Source organism: Leopardus geoffroyi, chromosome A2 (assembly GCF_018350155.1).
Source record: "Leopardus geoffroyi isolate Oge1 chromosome A2, O.geoffroyi_Oge1_pat1.0, whole genome shotgun sequence".
Taxonomy (NCBI): domain Eukaryota; kingdom Metazoa; phylum Chordata; class Mammalia; order Carnivora; family Felidae; genus Leopardus; species Leopardus geoffroyi.
The window spans coordinates 155,116,684-155,143,909 of NC_059331.1; the positions used below are offsets into that span (position 1 = coordinate 155,116,684).

At 46.7% G+C, this 27,226-nt stretch overlaps 1 protein-coding gene across 2 annotated transcripts in view; it reads right to left on the reverse strand.

Annotated features, from left to right (window-relative positions):
• Positions 1–27,007, reverse strand: part of PARP12 (poly(ADP-ribose) polymerase family member 12) — a 40,439-nt gene extending 13,432 nt beyond the window's left edge. The window contains exons 1-7 of one of the 2 annotated variants that reach the window (XM_045495857.1): positions 26,072–27,007; positions 22,330–22,465; positions 19,295–19,595; positions 17,684–17,785; positions 10,374–10,497; positions 5,970–6,165; positions 1,960–2,101 (exon numbers count right to left, since the gene is read on the reverse strand). In XM_045495857.1, coding sequence (XP_045351813.1) covers positions 1,960–2,101; positions 5,970–6,165; positions 10,374–10,497; positions 17,684–17,785; positions 19,295–19,595; positions 22,330–22,465; positions 26,072–26,820 — 1,750 coding nt within the window. In that variant the 5' untranslated portion in view covers positions 26,821–27,007. The remainder of the gene's footprint in view (positions 1–1,959; positions 2,102–5,969; positions 6,166–10,373; positions 10,498–17,683; positions 17,786–19,294; positions 19,596–22,329; positions 22,466–26,071) is intronic. The other variant, XM_045495858.1, reaches the window with a different exon arrangement.
• Positions 27,008–27,226: the final 219 nt, after the last annotated feature.

Genomic DNA, 27,226 nt, shown 5'->3' on the forward strand with positions numbered 1-27,226 from the left:
TGCTCTTTCCCACCCTTACCCTGATTTTCTGTTACGTCCCCTGGGGCTGTGGCCCAGGGTGAGAATGATCAAGGTTGCATCTGACATTTCTGGTTTTGGTATCTTCCAGATACTTAAGAACAGTTGCCAGCAGCAGTCAGATGGGTGCTAGCCGTATAGACCTGATCCTCATGGAGTTCGCTGTCCCCTTTAGTGTACTTGTACCTATCAGACTGTGGACTGCAAACCACCTGATGTACGGCTGGTGTTCTCCAGCAGAGACTGAAGGCTGGTAAGCAGTTCTCATCGCAGAGCAGAAGAAACTTTTAAGTTCTCTGTAAGGGCAAGTCGAGGGGGCAGCGATTCTACCTTAAGCAAGAGGATAAGCCCCACAACCACAAGAAAAACAACTGGCTAACAGCAGGCAGGTAAAGTGATTTTAGGATAATTCACCAGATACACTTTACTGCCCTTTATCCAGAAGAAGGTCCATAAAAATAGAGAAAACAGTAAACCATATTTAAATGAAGGCCCAGTTATTCCACTTAAAAGGACTGAACATTCAGAAGGATTCAGAGTTTAAAATGTGAGTAATGCAAGGGGTGCCTGGGTGTCTCAGTCAGTTAAGCACAGGGCATGATCTCGCGGTCTGTGGGCTGGAGCCCCATGTCAGGCTCCCTGCTGACAGTGCAGAGCCTGCCTCAGATTCTGTCCTCTCTCTCTGCCTCTCCCCAGCTTGCACTCTCTCCCTCTCAAAAATAAACATTTAAAAAAAACAAATGTTGGGGCACTTGAGTGGCTCAGTCAGTTAAGCATCTGACTTTGGCTCAGGTCAAGATCTCACAGTTTGTGGGTTCGAGCCCCGCATCGGGCTCTGTGCTGACAGCTCAGAGCCTGAGCCTGCTTTGGAGTCTGTGTCTCCCTCTCTGTCTGCCCCTCCCCCACTCGCACTCTGTTTCTCTCTCAAAAATAAATAATAAAACATTTAAAAAATAAATAAAAAATAAACAAATGTAAGGCAAAACTGAGTTAAACGCAGCTGGACTAATAAATCCAAGAGAAAACGTCTTAAGAGAAGCTACAGAAAAAAACTAAAATTTAGGGGCGCCTGGGTGGCGCAGTCGGTTAAGCGTCCGACTTCAGCCAGGTCCCAATCTCGCGGTCCGTGAGTTCGAGCCCCGCGTCGGGCTCTGGGCTGATGGCTCAGAGCCTGGAGCCTGTTTCCGATTCTGTGTCTCCCTGTCTCTCTGCCCCTCCCCCGTTCATGCTCTGTGTCTCTCTGTCCCAAAAATAAATAAACATTGAAAAAAAAAAAAACAACTAAAATTTAAACAAAGGAATTCTCCAAAATCAGTCACTACATGAACTGGCCAAAGAGTATCTGGCCTGTTTCTGTCTGTCTGCAAAGGCAACCAGGACAAGTCACTTAAAGCCCAGTGTCAGAACATCTGGAGCACAGGATAATCTGCTTCCCAGCAACTTTTAATGAAAGTGTGCATCTAGCACGTGTTTAATCTGCAGCCCACCTAAGTCACAGGTGCCTACTGAGACAACGACATGGAGCTGCCATTCGAGGCAGGACACAGCAGAACTGCTATGACAGGAATCAGGGACTCAAGTTAACCCTTAGACCCGAGGGACTCGTCGTCCATGGCCTACAGGCCCACCACCACGGCATGCATGCAGACCACCCCCATCCCTCCACACTTCAGGCCCCTGTCTCCATCTCAGGGTCCTCTCTCACCACCCCCTCCCCAGGCAACTTCTCTTCCATCCCACTGGGTTGGCATCATCTGTTTACAGATCTGTCTCCCATTCCAGATGTGCAGCACTTCTGGAGCAGGGACCACCCTTACCACCCTTTCCTTTTCTCTCCTGGCCCTCGGTGTGCACATGGACCTTTTCCAGGGTACAGGTGGAGAAGGCAGAGCCAAAAGATGGCCAAGCCCTGCTGGGTGGGGGCAGCGGGTCAGGAAGTACCTCTGAAATCTAACTCATATTTGTGCTTTCCAGCCTGGAACTTCAGAATGGCTGCCTGGGCATCAGACCCAGGTGCACAGTATGCCAGGTAGGCCTTCTCCAAATCGCTGCTGCAGACGGTGGTCACGGGGTGCTCCATGCCCTACAAGGGAAAAGCCAGATGCCTGGTGAAGCCAAGAACCTACAATGATGAGGAAAGCTGCCAGGTGCTACCCACACCACACTGCAGGCATGACCATGGTGCATATTCGTGTCATGCGGGAGGCAGGGGAGCTGGAAGAGAAGAGCCAGGGAGTAGGGGCGCGGCAGGAGAGGGAGGCACAGAATAGAAGCCAGCACGAATGCCTCCAAAAGCTGCCCAGAAAATGAAATGGAGTAAATGCAGATCCTGGCTAACCATACCAAGATAACCAGGATGGCAGCAAAATAAGACACAGCATTCACTCCTAACGGATGACACCTCCATTCAAGGGAAGGTGAACACCAACGCTGAATTCTCCAATCCGCATGAAGGGATGGCCTGAGCATGGCTGCCTCTTCTCTGCCCATTCTTGTACCCACCACCCTGCAGTCAGAGCTTAGTCTTCCTGTTTTCTTTTTCTGGGCCCTTGGAGAACTCTTCTCCTTTCAATCAACCATTTTGATCCCACAACTTCATCCAACTACCCCCAAGCTATCTAAAATTTGGGGATGGACCAAGCTTGAATTTTGGCTCCTTCATAACTGTGACAAGTTATTTTAACCTCTCTGAACCTCCACTATCTCAACAGAACAGGAAGAAAACTTAAGTCATACTCCTATCATGATTCCACAGTGCCATCCCATCCTCAAAGGACTAGGAAAATAATTAAAATAAGGCCTGCAAAGCACTTAGCACAGTGCCTGGAACAAAAAGTAAAGGTGCCACAGAAATATTAGGAGTGTATCTAGATACATCAGTCTCAAGTTCAAAGAATCTGGTCTGCAGACAGACGTGGAGAGATCACTTAAGGTGGCCACTAATGTCAGAAGAATGGAGGTGTGGGCCGGACCCTGGGACACCCCAACATTCATGAAGGAGGGTGGAAAGAAGAAGCCCATGAAGGAGACTGAGAAGGAATGAGACAGGAGGGTGAGGAGGGAGCGGGCAAAGGCTGCAAATGCCACAAGATTTGGCACCTGGGCCCATGGCCGTTTGCCAGCTTCTATGGCACAGTAAGGGCTGTGTCTGGCAAGGTCCCATGTCCTGCCAGCGCTCCATGAAAAGTGGCTAGATGAACAAGTAACAGGAACACAAGTTAGATCCTGGAAAATGAAGGAACGAACAGGGGTCTTTACTTCCATGTAGAGATGAATGGGTTGTTCAGGCCCAAAAGGGTAAGAACAACTGTAGAGGTTTTAGATCAAGGCAAAGCAGATCACAGGAAAGGGTGCTAACTCAAAAGGTCTATCAACATGAGCAGCTTGTTGAGAATGATCCAAAAAGGATACAGGTCAGGGTAAAGCATCCTGGAGCCCAACACCTCAGGGACATTGAGTTTAATGCAGGAAAATTCAGTGGGCCTGGACAGTAACACCTTTATACACAAGATTAGGTTATGGATTGCACTATACCACCTCCTTTGCTGTAAAAGATATGCTGAAGTCTTAACTCTACTACCTGAAAACTTGACTTTATTTGGAAACAGAGTCACTGCAGATGTAGTTAGTTAAGATGAGATCATACTGGAGTAGGGTGGGCCCCTAATCCACATAACCTATGTCCTTATAAGAGAATGGCCACGTGATGACAAAGCAGAGACTGGACTGAAAAACCTACAGACCAGGGAAGCCACCAGAAGCTAGGAGGAGGCAAGTATGATTCCCTACAAGCTTTAAATGGAACATGGGGCGCCTGGGTGGCGCAGTCGGTTGGGCGTCCGACTTCAGCCAGGTCACGATCTCGCGGTCCGTGAGTTCGAGCCCCGCTTCAGGCTCTGGGTCAGGCTTTGGGCTGATGGCTCAGAGCCTGGAGCCTGCTTCTGATTCTGTGTCTCCCTCTCTCTCTGCCCCTCCCCCGTTCATGCTCTGTCTCTCTCTGTCCCCAAAAAAATAAACGTTGAAAAAAAAAAATTAAAAAAAAAAAAAAAAAGGGAACATGGCCCTGCTGACACCTTGATTTCGATTTCCAGCATCCAGCTGTGACACAGTAAGTCACTGCTGTTCTAAGCCACCCAGCTTGTGGTACTTTGTTATGGAAGCCTCAGGAAATTAATATAGGGTGGAGGTAATTTGGACTGAAATTTGGCTGTACCTCCCGAGCTTGGGAAGAAAAGAACCTAGCTTTCTGAATCAAAAGAAAATGGTCCTAAACTGGCAATTAGCAGAAAACTAAGAAAGAAATCCAAATACAGGATGACACCAGAAGTGTACGGGAAAGAAGAGCTGGAGTTGACAGGTCACCCTATGAGGCGATTCAGCCAACGGTACCAAATAAGACTGCACAACCAATGACCACTGAATTCACACATGTGCATCTGCGCCCCACCATCACATAGCACATCTATGATACCCAAATACAGGTCATTCCCAGAGATTCTCAATGTTCTAAGTGAAGTTATACACTCTGACTATACAGAGTAAATGAAGAGCAGCATAGAGAAAAAAAAGGTAAAGCCCTGAGTGTGGGTTGTTTGGAGGAAGAAGGCCCCCACTTCCTAAAGTTGTGATAATGCAGTTTGCCAAGTCACCTAGGGAATCCTACTTTTTCACGGGATGCCCTTACGGTCTCATGTCATCCCATTCAGCTCCCCAAGAAGGGGGACACACCACAAAACAAAAACATGAGAGTTAGTCACATTTGCTAAGTGCTTTTCACCTGCCATGAGTTCCTTCATCAGGTCACCAGAGAAGTTCCATTCATGGAACATAACCAGCCCCTAATTCTATCCCCCTCCTCGATACCAGGCATGGCCTCTCCCCTCCTGCTCCCGACCAAACCAAGAGCAATGTTGGGGAGCCTCCCTAAACATATCTGCATGGCAAGGAAGGAGAGGGAGATGGGTGGGAAAGAGGGCAGACAGAATAGCCAATGAGGAAAGGCTGGCACTGCAAGAAATGGAGAAGTGTATGAGGGCTAAAGCAAGGCCACTGCTGAGAGTGACCATGTCCAACTCAGCAGTGGCCGTGGGGCAGCGATTACTCTGTCCTTCAACCCACCAACATCTATGACCTGAGAACTTGCAGGGTACAGGCAGAGTCTTCCACACAGGGCACATGTGTGGCAAAAGAGAGACAGAACTCCCTGCTCCCATGGAGCTCTCATTACAGGGTTCCCAGAGAAAAAGATATCCTAGGTGTAAGTCAAAATAAGAAACTAGAGCTTTAATACAGCCTTATAAAACACAGAAGAGTACAAATGTCTATCAGACCACATATCCCAATTTTCATTTCGGAAAGCCGTTCCTATAGAAATGGTGACCTCCCTACACTTGTACCTCTACAGGCGCCCAGAGGGTTCCCTTTAATGTGATCCAGCCATGAACATCTTCAAATAATTGACAGCAACAGTTATCAGATCCAGATCCCAAACCAATACCTGAAATAAATCAATTTTCTTACACTTGCCCACATTCTAAGATGAAGTTGCTGCTACAGAGAAGTCAGAAGCTAGTTTCAAAGGGCCTTAAAGTTTACTCTGCAGTTACACAAGTCTCCTATACACACAGACACTTGCTTTGGAGCTATCTGTTCAACAGTTAAGGGAGGCATCTTTCTATCCCATGTAACAAAACCAATGAAGAAATGTCCTCTCGCTATAATTTACACTAGGCCATGTTCTCATGAGGCCAACAGATACCTAATCATACAGAAGAACTCCCAACTACCTAGTTTTATCATAATTCTCCCCAAGCAAGTGAGTCACAGGAGGATTTGGGGCTCTTTGTCTCTATCAAGGACTCCCCAGAACCATCCTTGTGCTCATGTCTGAAGTGGCTCCTCCATCGGGGGCCCTCAGGAGAAAACACCTGCCCTCTTTCCATGACACTTACTTGTCTTCCATACTCCTGCCAAGAACCAAACTCATCAGTCCAGTACCAAACCCAGTCAGTGGTGAGGATGAAGTGTGGAGGTTTAGTAACCGAGGAGGCTGTGGAGAGGCGGCGGGCTGGGGCAGCACCAAACATCATGGAGTCAAAGTCTAGACAATCAAAGTGAAAGTTGCTGGCTGACTCAGCACAGAGGATCCTGCAAAGGAAGTGAGAGGTAAACTGAAAATTCCACCAGTCAAGCGAACACTCGGGTGCTACCTGTGGTCTTCTAGATGCTCAGCTGGTAGACGTGAACATCAATGTGACACGTACCTCAGGGGGAAAAAATGTTTCCAAGTGGGGGGAGGGGAGTACAAGTTGGTTCTTATAAAAAAAAAATTTTAATTAAATCAATAAATCTCTGCAAGATTGGTAAGAAAAAAAGGAGGATATTGGAAATATAAAAGGTAAAAATTAAAAATGTCATAGACACTAAAAGAGGTATTATAAGCAAATGTATGACAATTAGTTTAGCAATAAATAAAATGAACAAACTCCTGGAAAAATCATTAAGTTTACCAAAATTGACTCAAGGAAAATAGAAAACCTGACTGGTTAACAGTTTAAAATCTTCCCACAAATTAAACATTAGGCCTAGATACTCTTATAAAGACACATGGTCATTCAGGACAAAAATTATTCTAACTTTACATAAATTTTTTCAGAAAACAGAAAAGAAACCATCCCAATCTCATCTTCATGAGGGTAGACACTTAAGATAACAACCAGATCAAGACAATATGAAAAAATTATAGACCAATCTTACTCAAATATGAATGCAAATATCTTAAGTACTGGCCATCCAAATTCAGCATTGTGTGTGAGTTGAGTATGTGTGTGTCTGGCGGCAGGGGGGGGGGGTGGAGGGGAGAGAGAGAGGAAGAGAGAGGGAGAGAGAGGGAGTGGGAGAGAAAGGGAGAGAGGGGGCAGAGGGGGAGAGAGGGAGGAGAGGGGGGAACAAAAAGGATGAAATTAAAATGCTATTCACAAATATTAATGTCTAGATAGATATCTAGAATATATAGATAACTATACAGATAATTCAAACATTACCAAGAGAGTCCTCTGAGTTCAGATACCTTAGTAAAGTTGCAGATACAACAGCTGACAAAAGTCAATTGCATTTCTATACATCAGCACAGAGAAAAATTTTTTTTTTACTGGGGATGTAACATATAACATGACGACTACAGTTAACGCTATACGGTATATTTAAAAGTTGGTAGGAGAATAAACTCAAAGTTCTCATTGTAAGGAAAAAAATTGTTTAGTAACTATATGAAGTGATGGATGTTAACTTATCCAGATAATCATTTTGCAATATCCACGTATGTCAAGTCATCATGCCGCACACCTTAAACTTCTAGTGTTGAAAGTCAATTGCATCTCAGCACAACTGGAAAAAAAATTAAATCTCTAACAAATGATATCCAAGACCCTAATAGAGAAGTTATAAAAACCACTGAAAGATATTTTAATAGATTTAAATAATCACATGCTATCATGTATATGAAAAGAAAAATCTCAGCATCATTATGGTGTCAGTTCCCCAGAAACGCCAAGTCAATGCAATATTAATTTCAAAAATCACAACAGAGATTTTTGTGAAAACCAATGACATTTAAAAGTTTCTAGGGACGCCTGGGTGGCTCAGACAGTTAAGCATCCGACTTTGGCTCAGGTCAAGATCTCACGGTTTTTGAGCTCGAGCCCCGTGCTGGGCTGTGTGCGGACAACTCAGAGCCTGGACCCTGCTTCGGATTCTGTGTCTCCTCTCTCTGCCCTTTCCCAATTGTTCTCTGTCTCTCAAAAATAAATGTAAAAAAACTTTTTTTTAATTTCTGAAGAGGAGCAAAAGACCAAGAGCCCTGGCAATTCAAAGAAAGAGAAGACAGGGATTTGCCTTACCGGATGCCAACACTTAAAGCTGCACTAGGTCAAGACAGTGTGGCACTGAAGCAGAGACAGACCGACCAGTGAACGACAAGAAGAGAGGACCAGTGGGTGTATTCGCTGATCCAGTGCCTGACGCAGGTGGCACTTAGAAACAGGTGCAGAGCTGGCCTACTTAAACAAGTGATATTTGGCACACCAGCCTGAAAATAAGCTATAAAATGTGTTAACACTGCCAAATTGGGCTCAGTTTTGATGGGTTTAAAAATAACTGCTAGAAATGGATGATGGGAATGGCTGTACAACAATGTGAATGCAACGCATGCCACTGAACCTACACTTAAAAATGGTTAAGATGGGGCACCTGCGTGGCTCAGTCAGTTGAGTGTTTTACTCTTGGTTTTAGCTCAGGTCATGACCCTGGGGTCACGGGATACGGCCCCATGCCGGGCTCTGCACTACGTGTGGAGCCTACTTAGGATTCTCTCTCTTTCCCTCTCCCCACTTCTCTCTCAAAAATAAGAATAAAAATAATGAGAAGAATAAGAAAAATAAAAAATAAACAAAAATAAAGGGGTGCCTGGGTGGCTCAGTTGGTTACGCATCTGACTTTGGCTCTGGTCGTGGTCCCAAGGTTTGGGAAACTGAGCCCCACATCGGGCTCTGCGCTGAAGGTGTGAAGCCTGCTTAAGATTCTCTCTCTCTCTGACCCTCCCGTGTTCTTTAAATAAACAAATAAATAAATAAAATAAAATAAATAAAAATAAATGGTTAAGATGGCAAATTTTATGTTACATATATATTACCACAATTTTATATTTTTTTAATTAAATATATTTTTAAAAAGTAGTTTTGCAAAAACCGGTGATTCATCTGCGTAAGAATGAAACTGGACCCATATTTCACCACCTGCAGGGTGAAGATTAAACAGTCCTTAAAACGTTAAGATTTTTAAAAGAAAATTCAGAAAAATTTCCTTAAAGTCCTGGGATAGGTAAAGATTTCTTATGACTCAAAAAGTAAAAGCCATAAAGGAAAAGATGGATAAATACTTGTCTATATTAAAATATACCATAAGCTGACAGGAAGAGTTTATCTTCAACGCACATTTAATATCCAGAAATTTAAAGAATTCCTAAAACTAAATAAATAACTGAACACACAACCTTCCCCTTCAACAAAACAGCCAAACTACAAGAACAGACATTTCACAGCAGAGGAACCTCAAGTGGCCAATAAACAGGTGAAGAGACACATCAGGACCCAGAGACCTGCAAACGCAGATGCCACGTGCCACTTTAAATCCCCAGGCTGCGAAGTGTTCAGATGCAAACAATACCAAACGCTGGGGACACGGTCACCACAGACCGAACGGGTGTGGAAAGTGGCACAACCATTTAGTGCCACCGGGCAGAGCTGAAGAGGGAGCCAGCCTACCTCCCAGAGCTCTCATCCCCAAACGTCAGGCCTACAGAAGCCCGCTCGCACGCGCACCAGGAGACAAGCAGAGACTCGAGCACAAAGCACTGAAAGACACCAGACGTGGTGGTAGAGCGTATGCTCCGTTCAGACAGGGTTCAAGAACAAGCAAGACTAACCTATGGTGACAGATGTCCAAACAATGGTGGCCTGGGGGTGGGCACTGATGGGAAGGGGACAGGAAGGGACTTTCTACGGCGATGAAAATGATCTCTATTCGGATGAGAGTGTTACATGAGCACATGCATTCATCAAGACTCACTGAACTACACGATTAATATCTGTGCACTTCCCTATGTGTAAATTCTGCCTCAGAAAAACAGAGAGAGGGGAAGAGTCAGCCAATGCATCTTCCCAAGGGGAACCATTTGTTCCACATACTTCCCCAGCAGCAACAATTTGCACACAATTGCACTCTTAGCACAAATTTATTTTTTCCACCTTAAAAAGAGTGGGCTTAAATTCTCTTCATGGCAACATATTTTAGCAAGTTCAATCCAAGATATGGTGAAGTATTTGAAAATAAGGCTCCCAGGACTTCCCCATTCTGAATCAACTAAGTGAAAATACTGGGACACACACAGAAAAATTAAAAAGTTAAAGGCTGAAGAGTAAACAGCAGTTCAGCTGCATGACTTTACATGCAAAGGCTAAAATTTCACAAATGACTGCTTCTCACTTTTCTGCATTAATCAATGTGGATATATGTACACAATCAATCCCAGCAGCAAGTAATTCAAAACTTATCTGGTACCACCAGTTCCTTTCCCCATAGCTCCTCCCTGAAGGAGATAAAGGCACCAATCCACAGTTTGAACAGTAACTTCCAATTTCCAGCTCCCTCTTCACATTACCAATGCACCTGACACCCTATTGGGGTGTGTGTGTGTGTGTGTGTGTGTGTGATCAAACCTAAACTCTGTTGTGTCTAAACTTCCCACACTGCACACAAAAGCCCAGTCACAAAGCAGACACCAGTAATGTATTTCATACCTGTCTTTTCTGGGATTGCTATATGCCTCTTCAATAAGCTCCATTTTGTCCAAATCCTTCCATTTGCCTCTGTCCAAGAACTGCCATCGATATGGCAAATGGAAATGAACTTTATTGCACTTATCTAAAATAAAAATATTAAGAAGTAAGACATCTTGGCAATACATAGCATGACCCAGGCCCATGGTTCTCAATGGGGGTGGTAATGCCCACTGACCTGGGAACATTTTGGAGATCTGTGGGGGCATTATTTTTAGTGCAGTCATAGCTGAGCATCTAAATACTGAAATACTGTGTATTTTATTACACGCACTTCCGTTTTACATCTCCCCTTTTAATAGGGCGTTACATCAATTTTTAAAAATATGTATGTTGGCAGGTAACATTACATTTGAATTTCATCTCATGAGCAAAGAAGCTGACCATGAAAAGGTCAATCAGACTGCGGGAGGCAGTGTGATCACCCATTATCACTATACATGTAGCATGTGGACAGGCAGCAGTCACACTAAAAACTGAACCAGATTCATCTCTACTAGAAACCCATCCAAACCCCGATACATCTGACCACAGGCAGGTCAGCAGTGTGGTTCTAGCCTGCTTTGATCTTCTGGCTGCTAACATACTCACCACCTCGACACATCCCCACATCATCCCTGAAGGTATTTATATACACTGCCCTGCCCCTGCCAAAACACACAAAATGGCCCAGGTCTACAGTTTCAAGCCAGGTGCTCCCCCTACATCTTCCCTGTGCACCCTGGGACCTCTGTCACTCCTAGCACATTCTGCCTGCCTCGCCTTGGCTCATGCCAGCCCCTCACCTGCAATGCACCTGACACTTTTGTTACTTTTCAATATCCTATATGAAATTCTGGTACATCCCCACCGAGGAAAGGCACACTGGAAATAAAAGCAGCAGCAATCTCTTTGCACTCTGATACAGACCTACTTCCAAGGTATATGTTATTAGGTAGAATGATACACAAAAAGGTGCAGAACGCCTCTACTTGGGTAAAAAGGTAGAAAAGAAAAATGAGAAATACTCTAAATACATATACATACACATATTATTCCTTGCAGAGGGGAAGTTGGTAGCCAGGGACAAAGTTATGAGGAAAGACTTGTGTTGTTTTCTTTTGAAGTTTGAACCACAAGAATATATTCCAAAAAATTAAATGTCTAGTTAAGTGGGAAAAGATACAAAACAGTGTGCACAGTGCACCTACGTGAGAAGGAAACTGATCAGACATATATACTTGTGTACGTATAAAATCTTCATGGAAAGATGGTCAAGGAACTGGTAATAATGACTGCTTCTGGAGGGGATCTGGGTGCTAGAAAAAAGAGGTGTGAGGGAGACATTTCTTACTGGCTGTCCTTTGTACATTTTTAACTCATCTGTCAAAATATTAACAATGAAGCATGGCTAATTTGACACTTGAAAAAAATTAAAACTTTATAAAATTGTATGCAGGCTTTTCAGGCATATCTCAATGCCACTTCCTTCCCACAGGATCTACAAAAGTTACCTTGGTCCAGGAGGACCATGGAGGAAGGTGGGCAGGCTGCCTGAAGGTGTCAAAGGCTAGGCCTGATGCCAGGCAGACAGGACAGACAAGAGCACCCAGCCAAGACTCAGGGCACAAGAGACACCTCAACCCAGGAAATCCCCTCCAAGTTCACCAAGGCTGGATTCAGCCACTCTGGGGACTCAGGACATCCTGACTTGTCCAGAGTTACAGCGTGAACAGCTCATACCAAGCCAAGACACCTCTTGGACTCTACCAGGGATATGCACAATACAGTAATAATGAAGGGCTCAACCTGGATAGTTAAGAGCACAGCTATGGTCCAGAGGTCATAACCACGTAAGATTTCCCGTTCCCTCCCTGAAGGGCACAAAGGGAATGATCAGAGTTAGGAGCATTCAGTCACTGCACCTATACACCTCGGCTCAGGTGAGTCCTGGACAGCCTGAAGACTCTCTCCTTAAGAAGATCCCCTTCAAGGAAGGCACACCACCTACCACCCTCCAGGCTGACACTTCCTTGGGAAGGACACAGGGGCACAGGGAAGGCTCTGTGGTCAAAAGACTGCAGGCCCAGGCTTCCAACTGTTAATGTGAGCTCAACGTGAAGACCACATCACTCAAGCCTAAGAAAAGAAGGTGCCATACAGGCCACTGCAGCCACAGTGGCTGGTTAGAGTGGAGTCCCAGTTGATGGGTCCCCTTCTCTGCCACATCTTCTCTGGTCCTCCTGTCCCCTTTCTCGATTTCCTCTCCCTCCTTCTAACGTTCCCCTCCTTGTTGTGGCATTCTAGAATCTAGGCATTCTGGAAGGTAAGTCGCAAAAACAAATTAATTTGGCAAAGTACCACATCCATATCCCCTCTCTCCCTACATCACTTGAAATGATAGACCAGAGAGAAGAACAAATTGAAAATGCTGGAAAAACAGTAATCAGTGCTATCAAAAGACCAGAATTATTGAAGAATCCCTAAGAATATGAAGGACACAGAATGAAACTGAGAGAGATAAAGAGAGAGAAACCCTGCAAGATATGAAGAGATCTACCATGGAAGGGGGAAATACTGGGGAGAGTGGCCTAACAAACTCAGAGTTACACGTAATGAAAGGCAAGAAAGACACCTTGCCACTCACAATGAGACTAAATGGGACCCACCAGAGCAGAAACTCCCTCTGTGCATTGCTTGTGCCCAGCAACCTTGCTATTTGTCCCACAGAACATGTGACTGTGAACGTAAGTGCTAGAGAGAGACAAGCATGTAAGAGGGGCCATCAAAGCTCCCACCCCATTCCAAGGATACACACTAGCAGCCCAAGCCACCGCACAAAATGTACTGCCCCTTCCCCACTAAGCCTCGATCAGAATCCACATCACCAGCAGACACTGAATTCTGGAGTAGGTAACCACGAGTCACCCCACATGTGAGGGAGACTGACACAGACAGGAAGCTAACTCACACAGAAGAACCAATACCAGGGCACCTCGGTGGCTCAGTCAGTTAAGCGTCAGACTTGTGATTTTGGCTCAGGTCAAGGTCTCATGGTTCATGAGATCAAGCCCCACATCAGGCTTTTTGCCGTCACCACAGAGCTTGCTTAAGATTCTCTCTCTGCCCCTCTCCTGCTCATGCTCACTCACTCTCTCAAAGTAAATAAATAAATAAATAAATATTAAAAAAAAAAAAAAACCAATACCCAAGAAATAATTATTAGAGTATACAGATTAACAGCTAGACCTCAATTTGTAAAAGTGAAACCGATAAAACTAGGGGAAAAAAAACATGGCGCCATTTTCAGAGGCTTGGAACAGGCAAAGATTTTTGAGACACAAGAAAACTATAAAACAAAAAAATACTAAAACCCTCACTGATATTAAAACGTTTATTCCTCAAGGGGAGCCTGTGTGGCTGAGTCAGTTAAGTGTTTGACTCTCAATTTCGGCTCAGGTCATGATCTAACCGTCATGGGATCAAGCCCCGTGTCAGACTGTGATGAGTGTGGAATCTGCTTAAGATTCTCTCTCTGTCTGTCTCTCTCTCCCTCCCCCATCCCTCCCCTGCTCACGTGCTCTCTCCCACCCTCTAAAACAAAAACAAAACAACTTTTATTCCTCAAAAAAACCCAAGGAAAATGAACATTTGTAACTGACAAATCACTAAATTCTACTCCTAAAACCAATATTACGCTATATGTTGTTAGAATGTAAGTAAAATTTTGAAAAAAAGAGAAAAAAACAAAAAAATGAGCATAAAACCACAGACTGGGAGGATTTATTTTCAATACCTACATCTCACAACCACTTGTATAAATAATACACCAAATCCTCACAACTCAATAATGAGAGATCAAACCATCCAATTAAACAATGGGCAAAACAAGGGGGCACCTGGGTGGCTCAGTCAGTTAAGCATCAACCCTTGATTTCAGCTCAGGTCAAGATCTCAAGGTTCTTGAGTCTTAACCCTGCACTGGGCTGTGTTGACCCTGCAGAGCCAGCCTGAGGTTCTGTGTCTCCCTCTCTCTCTGCCCCTTCCCTACTCACGCTTTCTTTCACAATAAATAAGCTTTTTTACAAGTCACAAAAGACTATGTATTATATGATTCCGTTTACATGAAATAACCAAACAAATCCATAGAGACAGAATGTAAACCTGTAGTTGCCAGGAGCTGGGGTGCAGGAAGAATGGGTACAGCATTTCTTCGAGGATCATGAAATGTCCTAAATATTAACTGTGATGATGGCTGCACAATTCTGTAACTATACTAAAAACTATTAAATGAGTAAATTGTATGGTATGTGCATTACACTCAATACCTCAATCAAGCTGTCATAAAAAAATCAGAAAATTTACACAGATACTTCATTGAAGATATACAAATGGCCAGTGAGTACATGAACAGAAACGTTCAGGGCGCCTGGGTGGCTCAGTCGGTTAAGCAACTGACTTCGGCTCAGGTCATGATCTCACAGTTTGTGGGTTTGAGCCTCATGTCAGGCTCTGTGCTGAAAGCTCAGAGCCTGGAGCCTGCTTTGGATTCTGAGTCTCCCTCTTCCTCTCTGCCCCACTCCCACTCACGGTCTCTCTCAAAAATAAAAACATTAATGGGGCGCCTGGGTGGCGCAGTCGGTTAAGCGTCCGACTTCAGCCAGGTCACGATCTCGCGGTCCGTGGGTTCGAGCCCCGCGTCAGGCTCTGGGCTGATGGCTCAGAGCCTGGAGCCTGTTTCCGATTCTGTGTCTCCCTCTCTCTCTGCCCCTCCCCCGTTCATGCTCTCTCTCTGTCCCAAAAATAAATAAACATTGAAAAAAATAAATAAATAAAATAAAAAAATAAAAACATTAAAAAAAAACATTAAAAATCATTATCATCAGGGAAATGCAAATTAGAACCACAATGAAATATCACTACTCATTAATTACAATGGGTAAAGTTTAAAAGACTGGCAATACCAAGTGTTAACAAAAACACAGAGCATCAAACTCTCATACATTGTTGGTGGGAAGGTATACCCACCAGTTTCTTATAAAGTTAAACACACACTTATATACATTCCAGTAATTTCACATCTAGGTCTTTACTCAAAAGAAGTGAAAACAGGGGCGCCTGGGTGGCTCAGTCAGTTAAGCATCCAACTTCAGCTCAGGTCATGATCTCACAGTTCATGAGTTCGAGCCCTGCATCGGGCTCCGTGCTGTCAGCTCGGAGCCGGGAGCCTGCTTCAGATTCTGTGTCTCCCTCTCTCTCTCTGCCCCTCTCCCACTCACACTCTGTCTCTCAAAAATAAACATCAAAAATAAAATTTAAGTGAAAACATACACCCACATTAAACTTGCACATAAATATTTATAAAAGTTTTATTTGTAAAAGCCAAAAACTTGCAACACCTCAAATGTTCATCAACATATGAATTGATAAATTGTATTCAATCCATCCAACAGAATACAACTCAGCAATAAAAAGGAGCAAACTACTGATTTGCCAGCATGGACAAATCACAAAAACATGCTGAGTGAGAGAAGACAGGTACAGTAGAATACATGCTGTAGGATTCCATTTATATGAATTTCTAGAAAGGGCAAATCTACAGTGACAAAATGCAGATCACGAGACTGTGTGAGGTCAGGAAATTGGGGGGTGAGGATTCACTACAACAGGACAAAGGGACCCTTTAGAATAAGGAAACTCTTCCATTACCCCAATTGTTATTACCAAAACTCAGCGTATACTTAAAATTTTTAAATACTTAAAATGTTATTGTGTGTAAATTATATCTCACTAAAATTGACTTTAAACACATACATGCATATATGATACATATTTCTTGAGCTAGCATTCCATTTCCAGGAATCTAGCTATGGAAATACCTATGTGTACTCAGACGCTCAATGGAACATCACTCTTACTGGACACTACAGTTGTTTTTCAAAATAAGGTAGACGCACACATACCAATGTAGAAAAAAATTTTCAAGACACAATGTTAAGTGAAGGAAGCAGGTTAAATAATACCTATCACATGTTCCCATCTGTTGAAAAACATGCGAAACAAGTATCATAACCACACGGCACGTGTTTACCTTTGGGAAGGGCTGAAGGAGGACTTCAGACTTTACTCTGTATTATTGGACTCTTTCACAAAGTGAAAGTATTCCTGAATTGCTTGGGTGGCTTTTAAAGACTGAAAACAAAACAAGAAGTTTGGTGGTTGTTTTTTAAGAGCAGTCACCGAATTTGAGAAGGAAGCTTTCTTCAGTCAAAACCCAGGACAGCAATAAGAAGAAAACAAAGCTTTAGTAAATACAGACAAACACGTACACACAAGAATTGCTACTTGTGATAAAAGAGGGACCATGGAGAGAAGGGGCACCTGGGTGGCTCAGTCAGTTCAACGTCTGACTCTTGGTTTCGGCTCAGGTCATGATCTCACAGTTCATGAGTTCCAGCCCTGCATCAGGCTCTGCTGACAGTGTGGAGCCTGCTTGGGATCTCTCTCCCTCTCTCTGTCCCTTGTTCCCCAGCTTGCTCGCTCTCAAAAAACAAACATTAAAAATTTTTTTTAGGGGCGCCTGGGTGGCGCAGTCGGTTAAGCGTCCGACTTCAGCCAGGTCACGATCTCGCGGTCCGTGAGTTCGAGCCCCGCGTCAGGCTCTGGGCTGATGGCTCAGAGCCTGGAGCCTGTTTCTGATACTGTGTCTCCCTCTCTCTCTGCCCCTCCCCCGTTCATGCTCTGTCTCTCTCTGTCCCAAAAATAAATAAACGTTGAAAAAAAAAAAAATAAAAAAAAAATTTTTTTTTAATTAAAAAAAAGAGGGACCATGGAGAGAAACCCCCAACTTAAGTTCTTATTCCCCAAGAGCACACATAGGCATCTCCTCCTCAGGGAGGGCCTTCCGGGTTTCTGAAGCATTTCTGAGTCTACAACCTCCCTTTATAAGGGACACTTATATTTGTTTCCACTAGACGGGGCATCTGTGCAGGCCTGTGACCTCATGCTAAGGTGACCAAGGGTCAACACTTGACACTGAATGAACCAGTTACGTTCCCCAAAACTCATCTACAGTCTGATTTCAAGAAACTCAATTCCTACCATCCTCAACTCCCCAACAAAATCGCTTCAGAACTGGTTTGGCAAAGTGCCACACCAGCTCACCATGAAGAAGGCCCCAACCCTCTCTGGATGGGGGAGAGGGCCCTGAGGGATGGCCTTAGGGCAGAACTCTTGAAACACATAGCAGCTATTCCACCTGCAAGCGGATGAAGGGGATTCCTCTGACTTACCTTGAAAGCTACAACTTTTCCGGATGTGGTACAAGCAGATCTGATCATTCTCCTCCTGGTTAGCATTGTTTGGGGATACACAACCTGAACTATCTCTTCTTTCTACAAGGAAACACCACAGAGATGTATCAGCATCCACCAAAGCTTCCAGTGTGGAGTCAGAGAAGTTCAAGATACAAAGGACAGAAAAGAGCATTCACTTCCCCGCATAAGACAAAAGTAGGCGAGGTAATCTCACAAAATCCTATGATGTTCAAGATAAAATGACCCTCAGACATACAAGTGGACCGCCTCACTGCTTTTTAGGGGAGGAGCCAGGGAACCAAAGCCACACAGTTGCTTGCCAAATCCAGGACACCATGGAGAGGCTCTTTTTTCTCAGCTCTATGCTCCCAATCTTAATATGAAACCTCCTTAATAACTTTACATTAATTGCAAGAATTTTAACTTAAAACAGGCATGGAGGTGATTTCAGAATTTATCTTTACTAGTGCTCCAATGAGACTTTACCTAACAATTACATTTACCACCGCACCCACCTACCATAATACAAGAAAACAAAACTCATTCGCAAACCCTCTCTATTCAGTATCGCCTGTTAATTACGTTACTCCTTTTCCTTTTTCTTTTTATGGGCCCTTCAGACATCCACAGAGTGGGCCTCAAAACCCACACCTTTGGGGCCTTGGAAATAACCTCCCTTGCTCCCCAAGGACAAGTATCCTTCCCTCCCTTTCTAAGGCCATAATCCACTTGACACTCTTAAAAATCTATTTAAAGCAAAACCTGTCTACATCTAGCTTCCTACTATTGAAAGAAATTAACCCAAAATAACGGAAGAAAATGTAAAGAAAACACATATATGGCAAGGACAATTTTTAAATATCAAAATCAAGTGAGATTAGATGTTGGGGTGCCTGAGTGGCTCAGTCAGTTAAGCGTCCAACTTCAGTTCGGGTCATGATCTCACAATTTATGGATTCCAGCCCCACGTGTGCTGACACCTCAGAGCCTGGAGCCTGCTTTGGATTCTGTGACTCCCTCTCTCTCTGCCCCTTCCCTCATGCTCTGTCTCCAAAATAAATAACCGTTTAAAAAAAAATTTAAAAGATTAGAGTGTTAAGTGTGTTTGCTGGTAGTCCTAGCAACACCTAGAACTGATATTTTAGGAAGTGGTCTATTAAAAATCCTAGATGCCACTATAGTTAACAAATTCCTTTATTAAAAAAAAAAAAGTATACTAGCATGCTCAATCACTCACCAAATGCCTGCATGCCCACTATGGACCAGGCACTGTCTAGGTGCTGAAGACGAGCAGCGAACAAAGAAAATTTACAGGGACTAAAAAATCCCATTTATTCATGCCAAGAAGAGAGCTGAAATTAAAATATGCTTCCTTCACGGTAGATCAGACCTGTGGGGAATTCATTCAGTCAACCTCAAATGGCATTTGTCTTGCTTGTTCACGGCTAGGATTCCAAGTCATCTTTACAACACCCACTGGTGAAGGAATCACCAACTGACTTTACTAAAAGCAGCAGTGACTTGCCCAAAGTCATACATTCCATTAATGGCCAGCTGGAATCTACGGGCCCCAGCCCAGGGCCTTACCAGAAGTGGCCTGTGGGCCTGGAGGAGGAGGGTGCCCTCTGCTGGAGGTGGAGCTCCTATTCTTGATGTCGTGAGCATTTCTGTATATGGAAGGCAGCCTGTTCACCAGATCGGAGTGCATGCCCAACTTCTCCAGTTTCTCCAGATTCTCAGAATTAGAGATATCATGAGATCTCTTACAGCCAGTGCCAAACTTGCATTCACCCTGTAAAAAATACTGGCAGATATGGAGTTTGATACACTGCTTTTGAAAGGAACAAGAGCCGTAGGGTCCATCTCCTTTGTTGTAATGAAGGCAGATCTGTTGACAGAAAAGGAATAAAAACACCAGCTTAGGAAGGTCTCACAGGACACCACCCCGCTACTGACCAGTCCACAGTCAGAAGAAGTTCCTCCAGAGATCTGGCCAAAGCTGTGATTCCATCATCCACACAAGCCACACAGCTCTGAGAACATCCTCCACTCTAGATGGACCACTGCTAACATATGCCCTTGGATAAAACGGGAACTGGGTGGACAGCAATAAGCAGAACAAGCCTTTCCACTGGGAAAATCCAAAGAACTTCCAACTGATCAGAGCTGCTCCCTTCCCAGGAGACAATTCAACATAACTCACATAGCAGGAGGCTAACAACCCATATACTCCACCTACACCCTTCCCCCACTGACTCACCAACTCTAAGCCAGGCTTCTATCTCCCTTCTTTCTGAAATTCAAAGTCAAAGAGGCTCTGAGCGTTTAAAGCATCTTAGAGAAGGCCAAATACAGCCCTTTCGTTTCTCAAGAGCAAAGTGAAACTCAGAGAAGTTCACCGGCTTGCCCTAGTTCACTGCCAGCTATCTACATCTGGCACACGCAATGTCTGTTGAACTGCGTTGTTGGTAAAGCTGGGACTTAAACCTGAATCAACTGCTCCTTCTCTACATTCCAAATTCCTAGAGACGAGAACCAGGCTAGAGACCACCAAGGGCCTACCCACTCAATTCATACACTGAACAAGAGATAGAAAAGCAGCAGAGGGCTGCACAACCCAGACTTAGATATGCAGGGACCCCACTCGGGACAGAAGCCCCAAGGGAAAAGGCTAGAAGAGGCTGGGCCCTAACCTTGATTTTGCCACTTACAAGATGCCTGACCTTAGACAAGTCACTCACCAGCTCTGAATTTCAGCTTTTAATCCCTAAAATGGGAATAATGCTACCTCCATCATTGGGTTATTATGAGGATTAAATGGGAAATATACAAAGTGGCCGAGACAGTGCCTTGGAACATAGTGGGTGCTCGATTCATGGTGGTGGCCCCAACTGTTCATCTGATAAGGGGACTAGCCTGAGAGCAGAAGGCCTGGCAGGAAAGCTGCACTGGATCTGAGTTTATGGTCACAGTTCCCGTTTGCCGGCACTGTGCTCTAAAAACAACCTGCACACCCAAGAAGACACGAGGCTACACACTCCAGACTGGTCACCTTCGGATTCATTTTTTTATACCACTGACAAGTTGCTCACTCCAAAACATTAATGTCCACTCTCCAAACATAACCCCCCACCCCAAGTCCTTCCTGTGATACCGAAGGCTGCATGGATCAGTCTCTACTCACCCATTTCTCCTTCTCCCCTCTCCCAACCTAAATCTAAGCTGTGCTCACCTACATGCTGTCCCCCGACGGTGCCAGGTTCTGTCCTCTCTGTGCCCTTCTTCCCAGACCTTCATCCTTCATTCACCCTTCAGCATTCAGAGCAGGCACCGCCTACCCCAGGATGCCTTCCCAAGTGCCCCAACTGCCTGAGGCCAGAGTGCTCACTTCTATCGCAGCACCTAAAATAGCACCTTACAATCACACACTGATTTGTCTGTCTCACCCAGTAAACTTGCCTCCTGGAAGGGCAGAACAGGGTCTTTTATCTCCTTATCGGCAGTGCCTGACCCGTAGTGGTTATTCAATAAAGGTTAGCTGAATCAATAGTAATTTTCAAAAGGCAAGAGAAAAGTTACTATCTATTACGTAGCAGTCACTAAGCCACAAAGCACCGTTCTCAAATGAGTGGTTTTAACTGAGTAATATGGAAGCATTTTCATTAATCCAGGTCAATCTAATCTCTGTAGCCTTATCCCAGAGAAAGTGCTAGAACATCCCATAAACCTGTGCTGGCCACAGGAACACACCACTCGGATCTGCTGCAGAGCACCACTTACTCAGCTCAGCTGCTGCCCTCGGGAGCCACTACCTGATTCACACAGAGACCATGCTCCCACGGGCTGCTCCTAGCCAACAATGAGCTACTTTAGCTCAGAACTTCGTAATGGCCAAGCAGCAGCTTTCTTAGAACTGTGCTCCAGTCAGGGTCTCCTCCTACCCGGTCTCCTTCCTTCCCCCTCTCTTGCAACATCACTGTCCAAAGGCTCCCCACCTCCTTCTGCTCCCTCTCCACTAGATCTCTTACACTTCTAATCCCATCTTGGCGTCTGCTTCTTGGAGGGCCCAAGATAGTACACGGCCATTACAGGGAGGTTCGGTTAGCATCTGAAATGCATTATGAGCATCTGAAATGCACATCAACTAAAGGTCAAAATTCCCTGGGTGCAACTGATTTAGTAGAGAGCTCATCACCTGCCTGTCAGCATCTCTGAAAAATTTCCTCACAGAACTCCTGGGTTTGGCAATAACACGTGGTTCCAAGTCCTGCTAGACAGAGACGAGCAGGCTGGAGTCTCTTATCCCCTCATCCCCATGTAAGGAACATCCTGTTGCAGCCACTGGCCAAACAGACTCCCCCAATCTCATGGAAGCCCTGAAAAGGAGATACCGGCCCAAATGACACAGAAGGAAAGGAGGCCTCTAGACGGGGCAAGGTTGGCCCAAGGTCACAGGTCTAAAAATCAGCAGAGCCAGGAATTCAATCCAGGTCTCCTTCAAGTAGATCCCTGTGGTCACTCTGGGGTCCTTGGCTCCTCTTCTGCCACAAGATTTCCTATCTCCCGACCTCTGGCTTCTCCCCCATCACTTGCATACATACACACCCCCTCCTGGAACTCACCTCTGGCAAAAGCCAGGGGTCATTCTGAAACAAAAGCTGGCAGAGCTCACTGTAGCTGAGGTGGTCAACACCGTGAGTTCTCAGCACACTCAGGTTGTGATCTGTCGTCAAGCTGTGACTGTTTCTACAGTTCTTCCTGCAAAGAAGCAGAGCTGGTGTCACGGTTCAACTGCGCCTCCCCGAAATTCTTAGGCTGAAGTTCTCACCCCCAGTGACTGTACTTGGAGATAGTGTATAAAGAGGTTGTTGGGCTGGGGGGTGGGGGCCTAGTCGCCTAGTCCAATCCAACTGATGTCTTTATAAGAAGAGAAAATTAAGATACAGATGCACACTTGTGAGGACACGGGTAAAAGACAGCCATCTGCAAACCAAGGAGAGAGGGCTCAGAAAGAAATCAACCGTGCCAACACTTTGATCTCAGACTTCCTGCCTTGAGAATCGTGAGAAGTTTCTGTTTAAGCCCCCAGCCTGTGGCACTTTGTTATGGCAGCCCTAGCAAACTAATAAAGCTAGTAAAATCAGTCTCGAAGATAATTTTTCAGGCATCATTCTTTTTTTTTTTGATTTTTTTTTTCCAACGTTTATTTATTTTTGGGACAGAGAGAGACAGAGCATGAACAGGGGAGGGGCAGAGAGAGAGGGAGACACAGAATCGGAAACAGGCTCCAGGCTCTGAGCCATCAGCCCAGAGCCCGACGCGGGGCTCGAACTCACGGACCACGAGATCGTGACCTGGCTGAAGTCGGACGCTTAACCGACTGCGCCACCCAGGCGTCAGGCATCATTCTTGACATTGCTTAGGAGCATCAGAAAAAAACCCACATGTCTATGCGATGAAAAAATGTAATGCTTATTCACAAAGGAAAAGCCATTACCTTGCAAGCTCGAGGGCCTAGGACAGCACTTCTCATCAATATCTGGTAAGAATGACAGTGCCATCCCCCAAAGAAGAGCTGCAGTATGACAGACAATGAGCACTTAGCAGACACTTGAACACTGGCTGAATAAATGAGCGTGGACACCTACGGTCATAGGTGTGTGCAAAGACACACTCACACCCTGAGGCTCAGACCTCTTCTCTGCTCTCCTCCTCCGTTCTTTCCATTAACAAGCCCTGGCTGAACATCCACTGTGAGCCACGTACTGGCACCACGCCCTGATGATCCAAACACTTCAAATGATTTCCCAGGTCACCAGGACCCGGAAGAGTTAGGCAAATATCATTTGCTTTACTCAGACTCTGCCAAACCTCACGTGTTTATTGTGAGCATCTCAAAAGAAAACCCAACCCGTGACTGACTCCCCCAAACCTGCACCTTTCACAAGCTCCCCCAGCTCAGTAAAAGACCACTTCCCTCCTTCACTGCACAGACCGACAACCTTGGAGTCATCCAGACTCTTCCCCTTCTCTCCTCTAGCAGAAGTAACAGATATGGAGAGGACTCTAAAATGGCATGGTCAGCTGTGCTGAGAGTAAGTCTATGCAGACGGGAAGGGCACCTGAGCCTGACAGAAGCACTCAAGGGACAGTGCCTAAAAGGTGTAAAGCCTGGGCCAAATATTTAGGTTGAGGAACCAGGCAAGAAGAGGAAAACATTCTAGGCAAACTTGGTGCCGCCAGAACCAAATATAGCTAATAATTAGGATAATGACGGCAGCAATAGCTACTAAGACTTGAGCGTTTATCACAAACCAGGGATTTCCCGAGGTTTTATCAGTTAAGTCACTCAGTCCTCAACAAGTCTATGAGGTAGGTGATATTATCCTCATTTTGCAGATGAGGGAACTGAGACACTGATAGAAAGTCACCTGCCCAAAATCGTGCAGCTAGCAGGGAGTGCAGCCAGCTTGAAACAAGGCAGGCTGGTCTTGGGGCTGTGCTCTTAACCACGATGCTTACTCCTCCTCAGCAAAGGATGGAAGTCAGGGACCTGGGACCCTTCCCAGCTGTGACCAGTGAGCAAAAGCAGGAGCCATGATCTATTTCTGAAACAGCGGACCCTGTGGTTCAGGGAGACAAGCAGAGTCCCAAAGAAAGCATAGAAAATGCAGCCAACCGCACCCACTCTCCCTTATGTGACCCGAAAGCAGTTGAAGAAGGAAGGTTCCATTAAGTGTCCTGTGTGAACCACATGGAAAATGGAACAGGGAAGAATTTAAAAGAAAACTCAATCATCTAGGCCAACAGATATGAGATTCCCAGATTTCCAAGACAAGTAAAACGCAACCCCCAATCTTGGGAACGAGCTGAGAATAGGGCTGCCATCTTTATTTCACCAAATACAGACGTTAACAAGATCCACCAGTTACCCCATCATTAGATCCGCCCATCCACCATTTATTACGTCCACCTTCTTCTCCAGCTACTGCTCCTCCTTCTCCCCTGAAGTGACCCATCCACACCAGTCCCTGAGGGCCCAGTTTGCCCAAGGTTCCCCCGTCAGCCTCCACCTCAGACCTGACCCGCTCCTGGGGCTGCAGCCGTAAACTCCCACGCCAGTACCTGGGACCCTGGCCATGCTCTCCCAGGCTGCAGACTTGGAGAGCTGCCCCTGGACACACTTCTGCTCTCTCCGCCAGTAAGAAAGCAAAGTAAGAATCATCCCTCAGTCAACAAGGAAAAAAGAGAGGTATGAGTCATCCCTCAGTCAACAATAACAGCCATCACCTCTCCCCCATCCTGTCCCCACACTCTCACCAACTCCCCATCTCTCTCTAATTTCTCACACACACACCCTCCCCTCTTAAGGCCTTAAGCTGGGGGTTGGAATATTCTAATCTAGGTATTTCTCAACAGCTGCTTCCCAGGGGCCACATTTCCCAGCTCCCCGCCTCCCTCGCATCTAGACATGATGGAGGTCATGAGACATCCTGTGGTCCAAGGGACAGATGGAAAACTGTCCACCCCTTCCAGACCTGGGAAAACCTCCCCCCAACCCTCCCCTGTCCATCTTCACCTGCTCCCTGGAATCCAAGACCCAGAATGGCCTAAAGAGCCATGGGCCAAGGAGACAGAGTCTAGGTCAGTCGGCCTGGGTCCCTGAACGACTGCATGGATCAAGACCACTACCTCATGCTGTCTAGTGGACCTGACGGGAGCAAGAAAGAAGTGAAGCCAGAAAAAAAAATAAATAAATAAGTAAAAGAAAAGAAAAGAAAAAAGAAAAGAAAGAGGAAAGAAAAGAAAGAGGAAAGAAAAGGAAATAAGGAGAAAAAAATTCTTCTACATAAGCGGACTAGCTTCTCAACAGGGGCACGCATTTTCTTCCCAGTGCCACGGAGGCCACTGCCGGCTTGTAAGGCAAGCGAGCAAAAGCTGAAACAGGCTTTCGAAGATTCCTTCGCTGCCGGGCAGAGAAAGCCCTCGGCTGTGGGGCCCCTCAAAGGTCGCCCTGGAGACCGGGCGTCTGGGGGGGCTCCGGAAGCCAGAGGCGGCTTTTTCTCACGGAGAATCCCCTACCCCACCCCCCGCCACCCCCGGGCTGTCGCAGCGGGTACCGCGCTCCAAGTCCCTCTCTGACACTGGAGGAGCCTTGGGGACACCGCTTCACCCGGAGTCCCTTACATGGCACCCGGTATTCAGCAGGTGCTCAATAAATGTTCGCTGTAGAGAATTAAGAGTGGGGAGAGGCCAGGGAACGGACGCCCCCCGGTCTCCCCAGACTCTAGGAGGGGCCCAGGGCGGGCTGGGAGAGAGCAGGGTCCCCCGGCCCCGCCGTCGGGCTCCGGGCGCGGCGCTTACCCGGCCCTCATGAACTTGCAGGCCCCGTAGACCAAGAACTTGCAGAGGTGCAGCTGAGCGCACAGCCCCACGCAGCCCGGCTTGGGGCTCTGGTACGCGCGGCACAGGCGCAGCGCCGAGACGGCCACCACGACGCGCTGCGAGGAGGCCGCCGCGCCGCCCGCCCTCGCTGCCACCGCGAAGCGGCCGCGGTCCCGCAGCAGCCGCTCCAGCGCGTCGTTGCCGACGCCCTCCCGCAAGCGGCGCCGCAGCTCCTCCAGCTCCAAGGCGCCCCCGGCCGCGCACAGCACCTGGGTCACCTCGCCGAGGACGCCAGCCTGCGCCATGGCCGCGGCGGGGGCGCGCTGCCCGTCGGAGAGCTGCTGGCGGGACGCGGGCGGCGGCCGGCGCGGACTGGGCGGGCGGCTCCCGCGGGGCTCAGACGCCAGCTGGAAACGAAAGCGAAAGCTCCCGGGGGCCAGGAAAAACGGAACCTGTGCCGCCTCACCACGCCCACCGGCCCGCAGCTGAGGGGGCTCGCCGCCTTCCGGCCTCAGGGCTCCCAGCTGTGCGCGGCCGCCGGGCCCCGCGGCCCGCTCCCCTGCTCCGTCGGGAGCCGGGGGGCCCCGGAAAGCGGCTCTCCGGAGCTCCAGAGAAAAGCAGCCTGGTCCTTCGGGGAAGCGCCTCGCGGCTCTCGAAGCGCCTTCGCCTGGTGGACGGGGGCGGAGATGCCCGGACTGTGCGCAGCCGCTCGCCGAAGCCCCGAGCATTTGGAAATCGTGCGGCCGCCGGCCCCGGGAGCTCTCCGCTCGGGCGTTGGCCGAGCAAACGGGGACGCCGCCCACCTGGCGACCGAGCCCCTAAGCCTGACTGCTCCCGACGGCTTCGGGCCGTATCCTACACCACGTGACCGCGATCACGCCGACCCGCCGCGCGGCTCAGGCGCTACTTTCTCTTGGAGCCGGCGCGATCCGCGCCGTTCTGGGCGGCGATCCCGCCGTTCTAAGCTCCGAAGCGTCTGTCCTGTGCGAAAGCAAAGCCATTTCTCCTCAGCCCTGCTCAATAATACAGTGACCGAGCGCTTAGAGACCGCTCGGAGTCCCGGCACACTCCGGGGGGGGGGGGGGGGGGGCGGATGGAAAGGTGAACTGTTGGCGCCCTTTGGCAAAGTAGTCC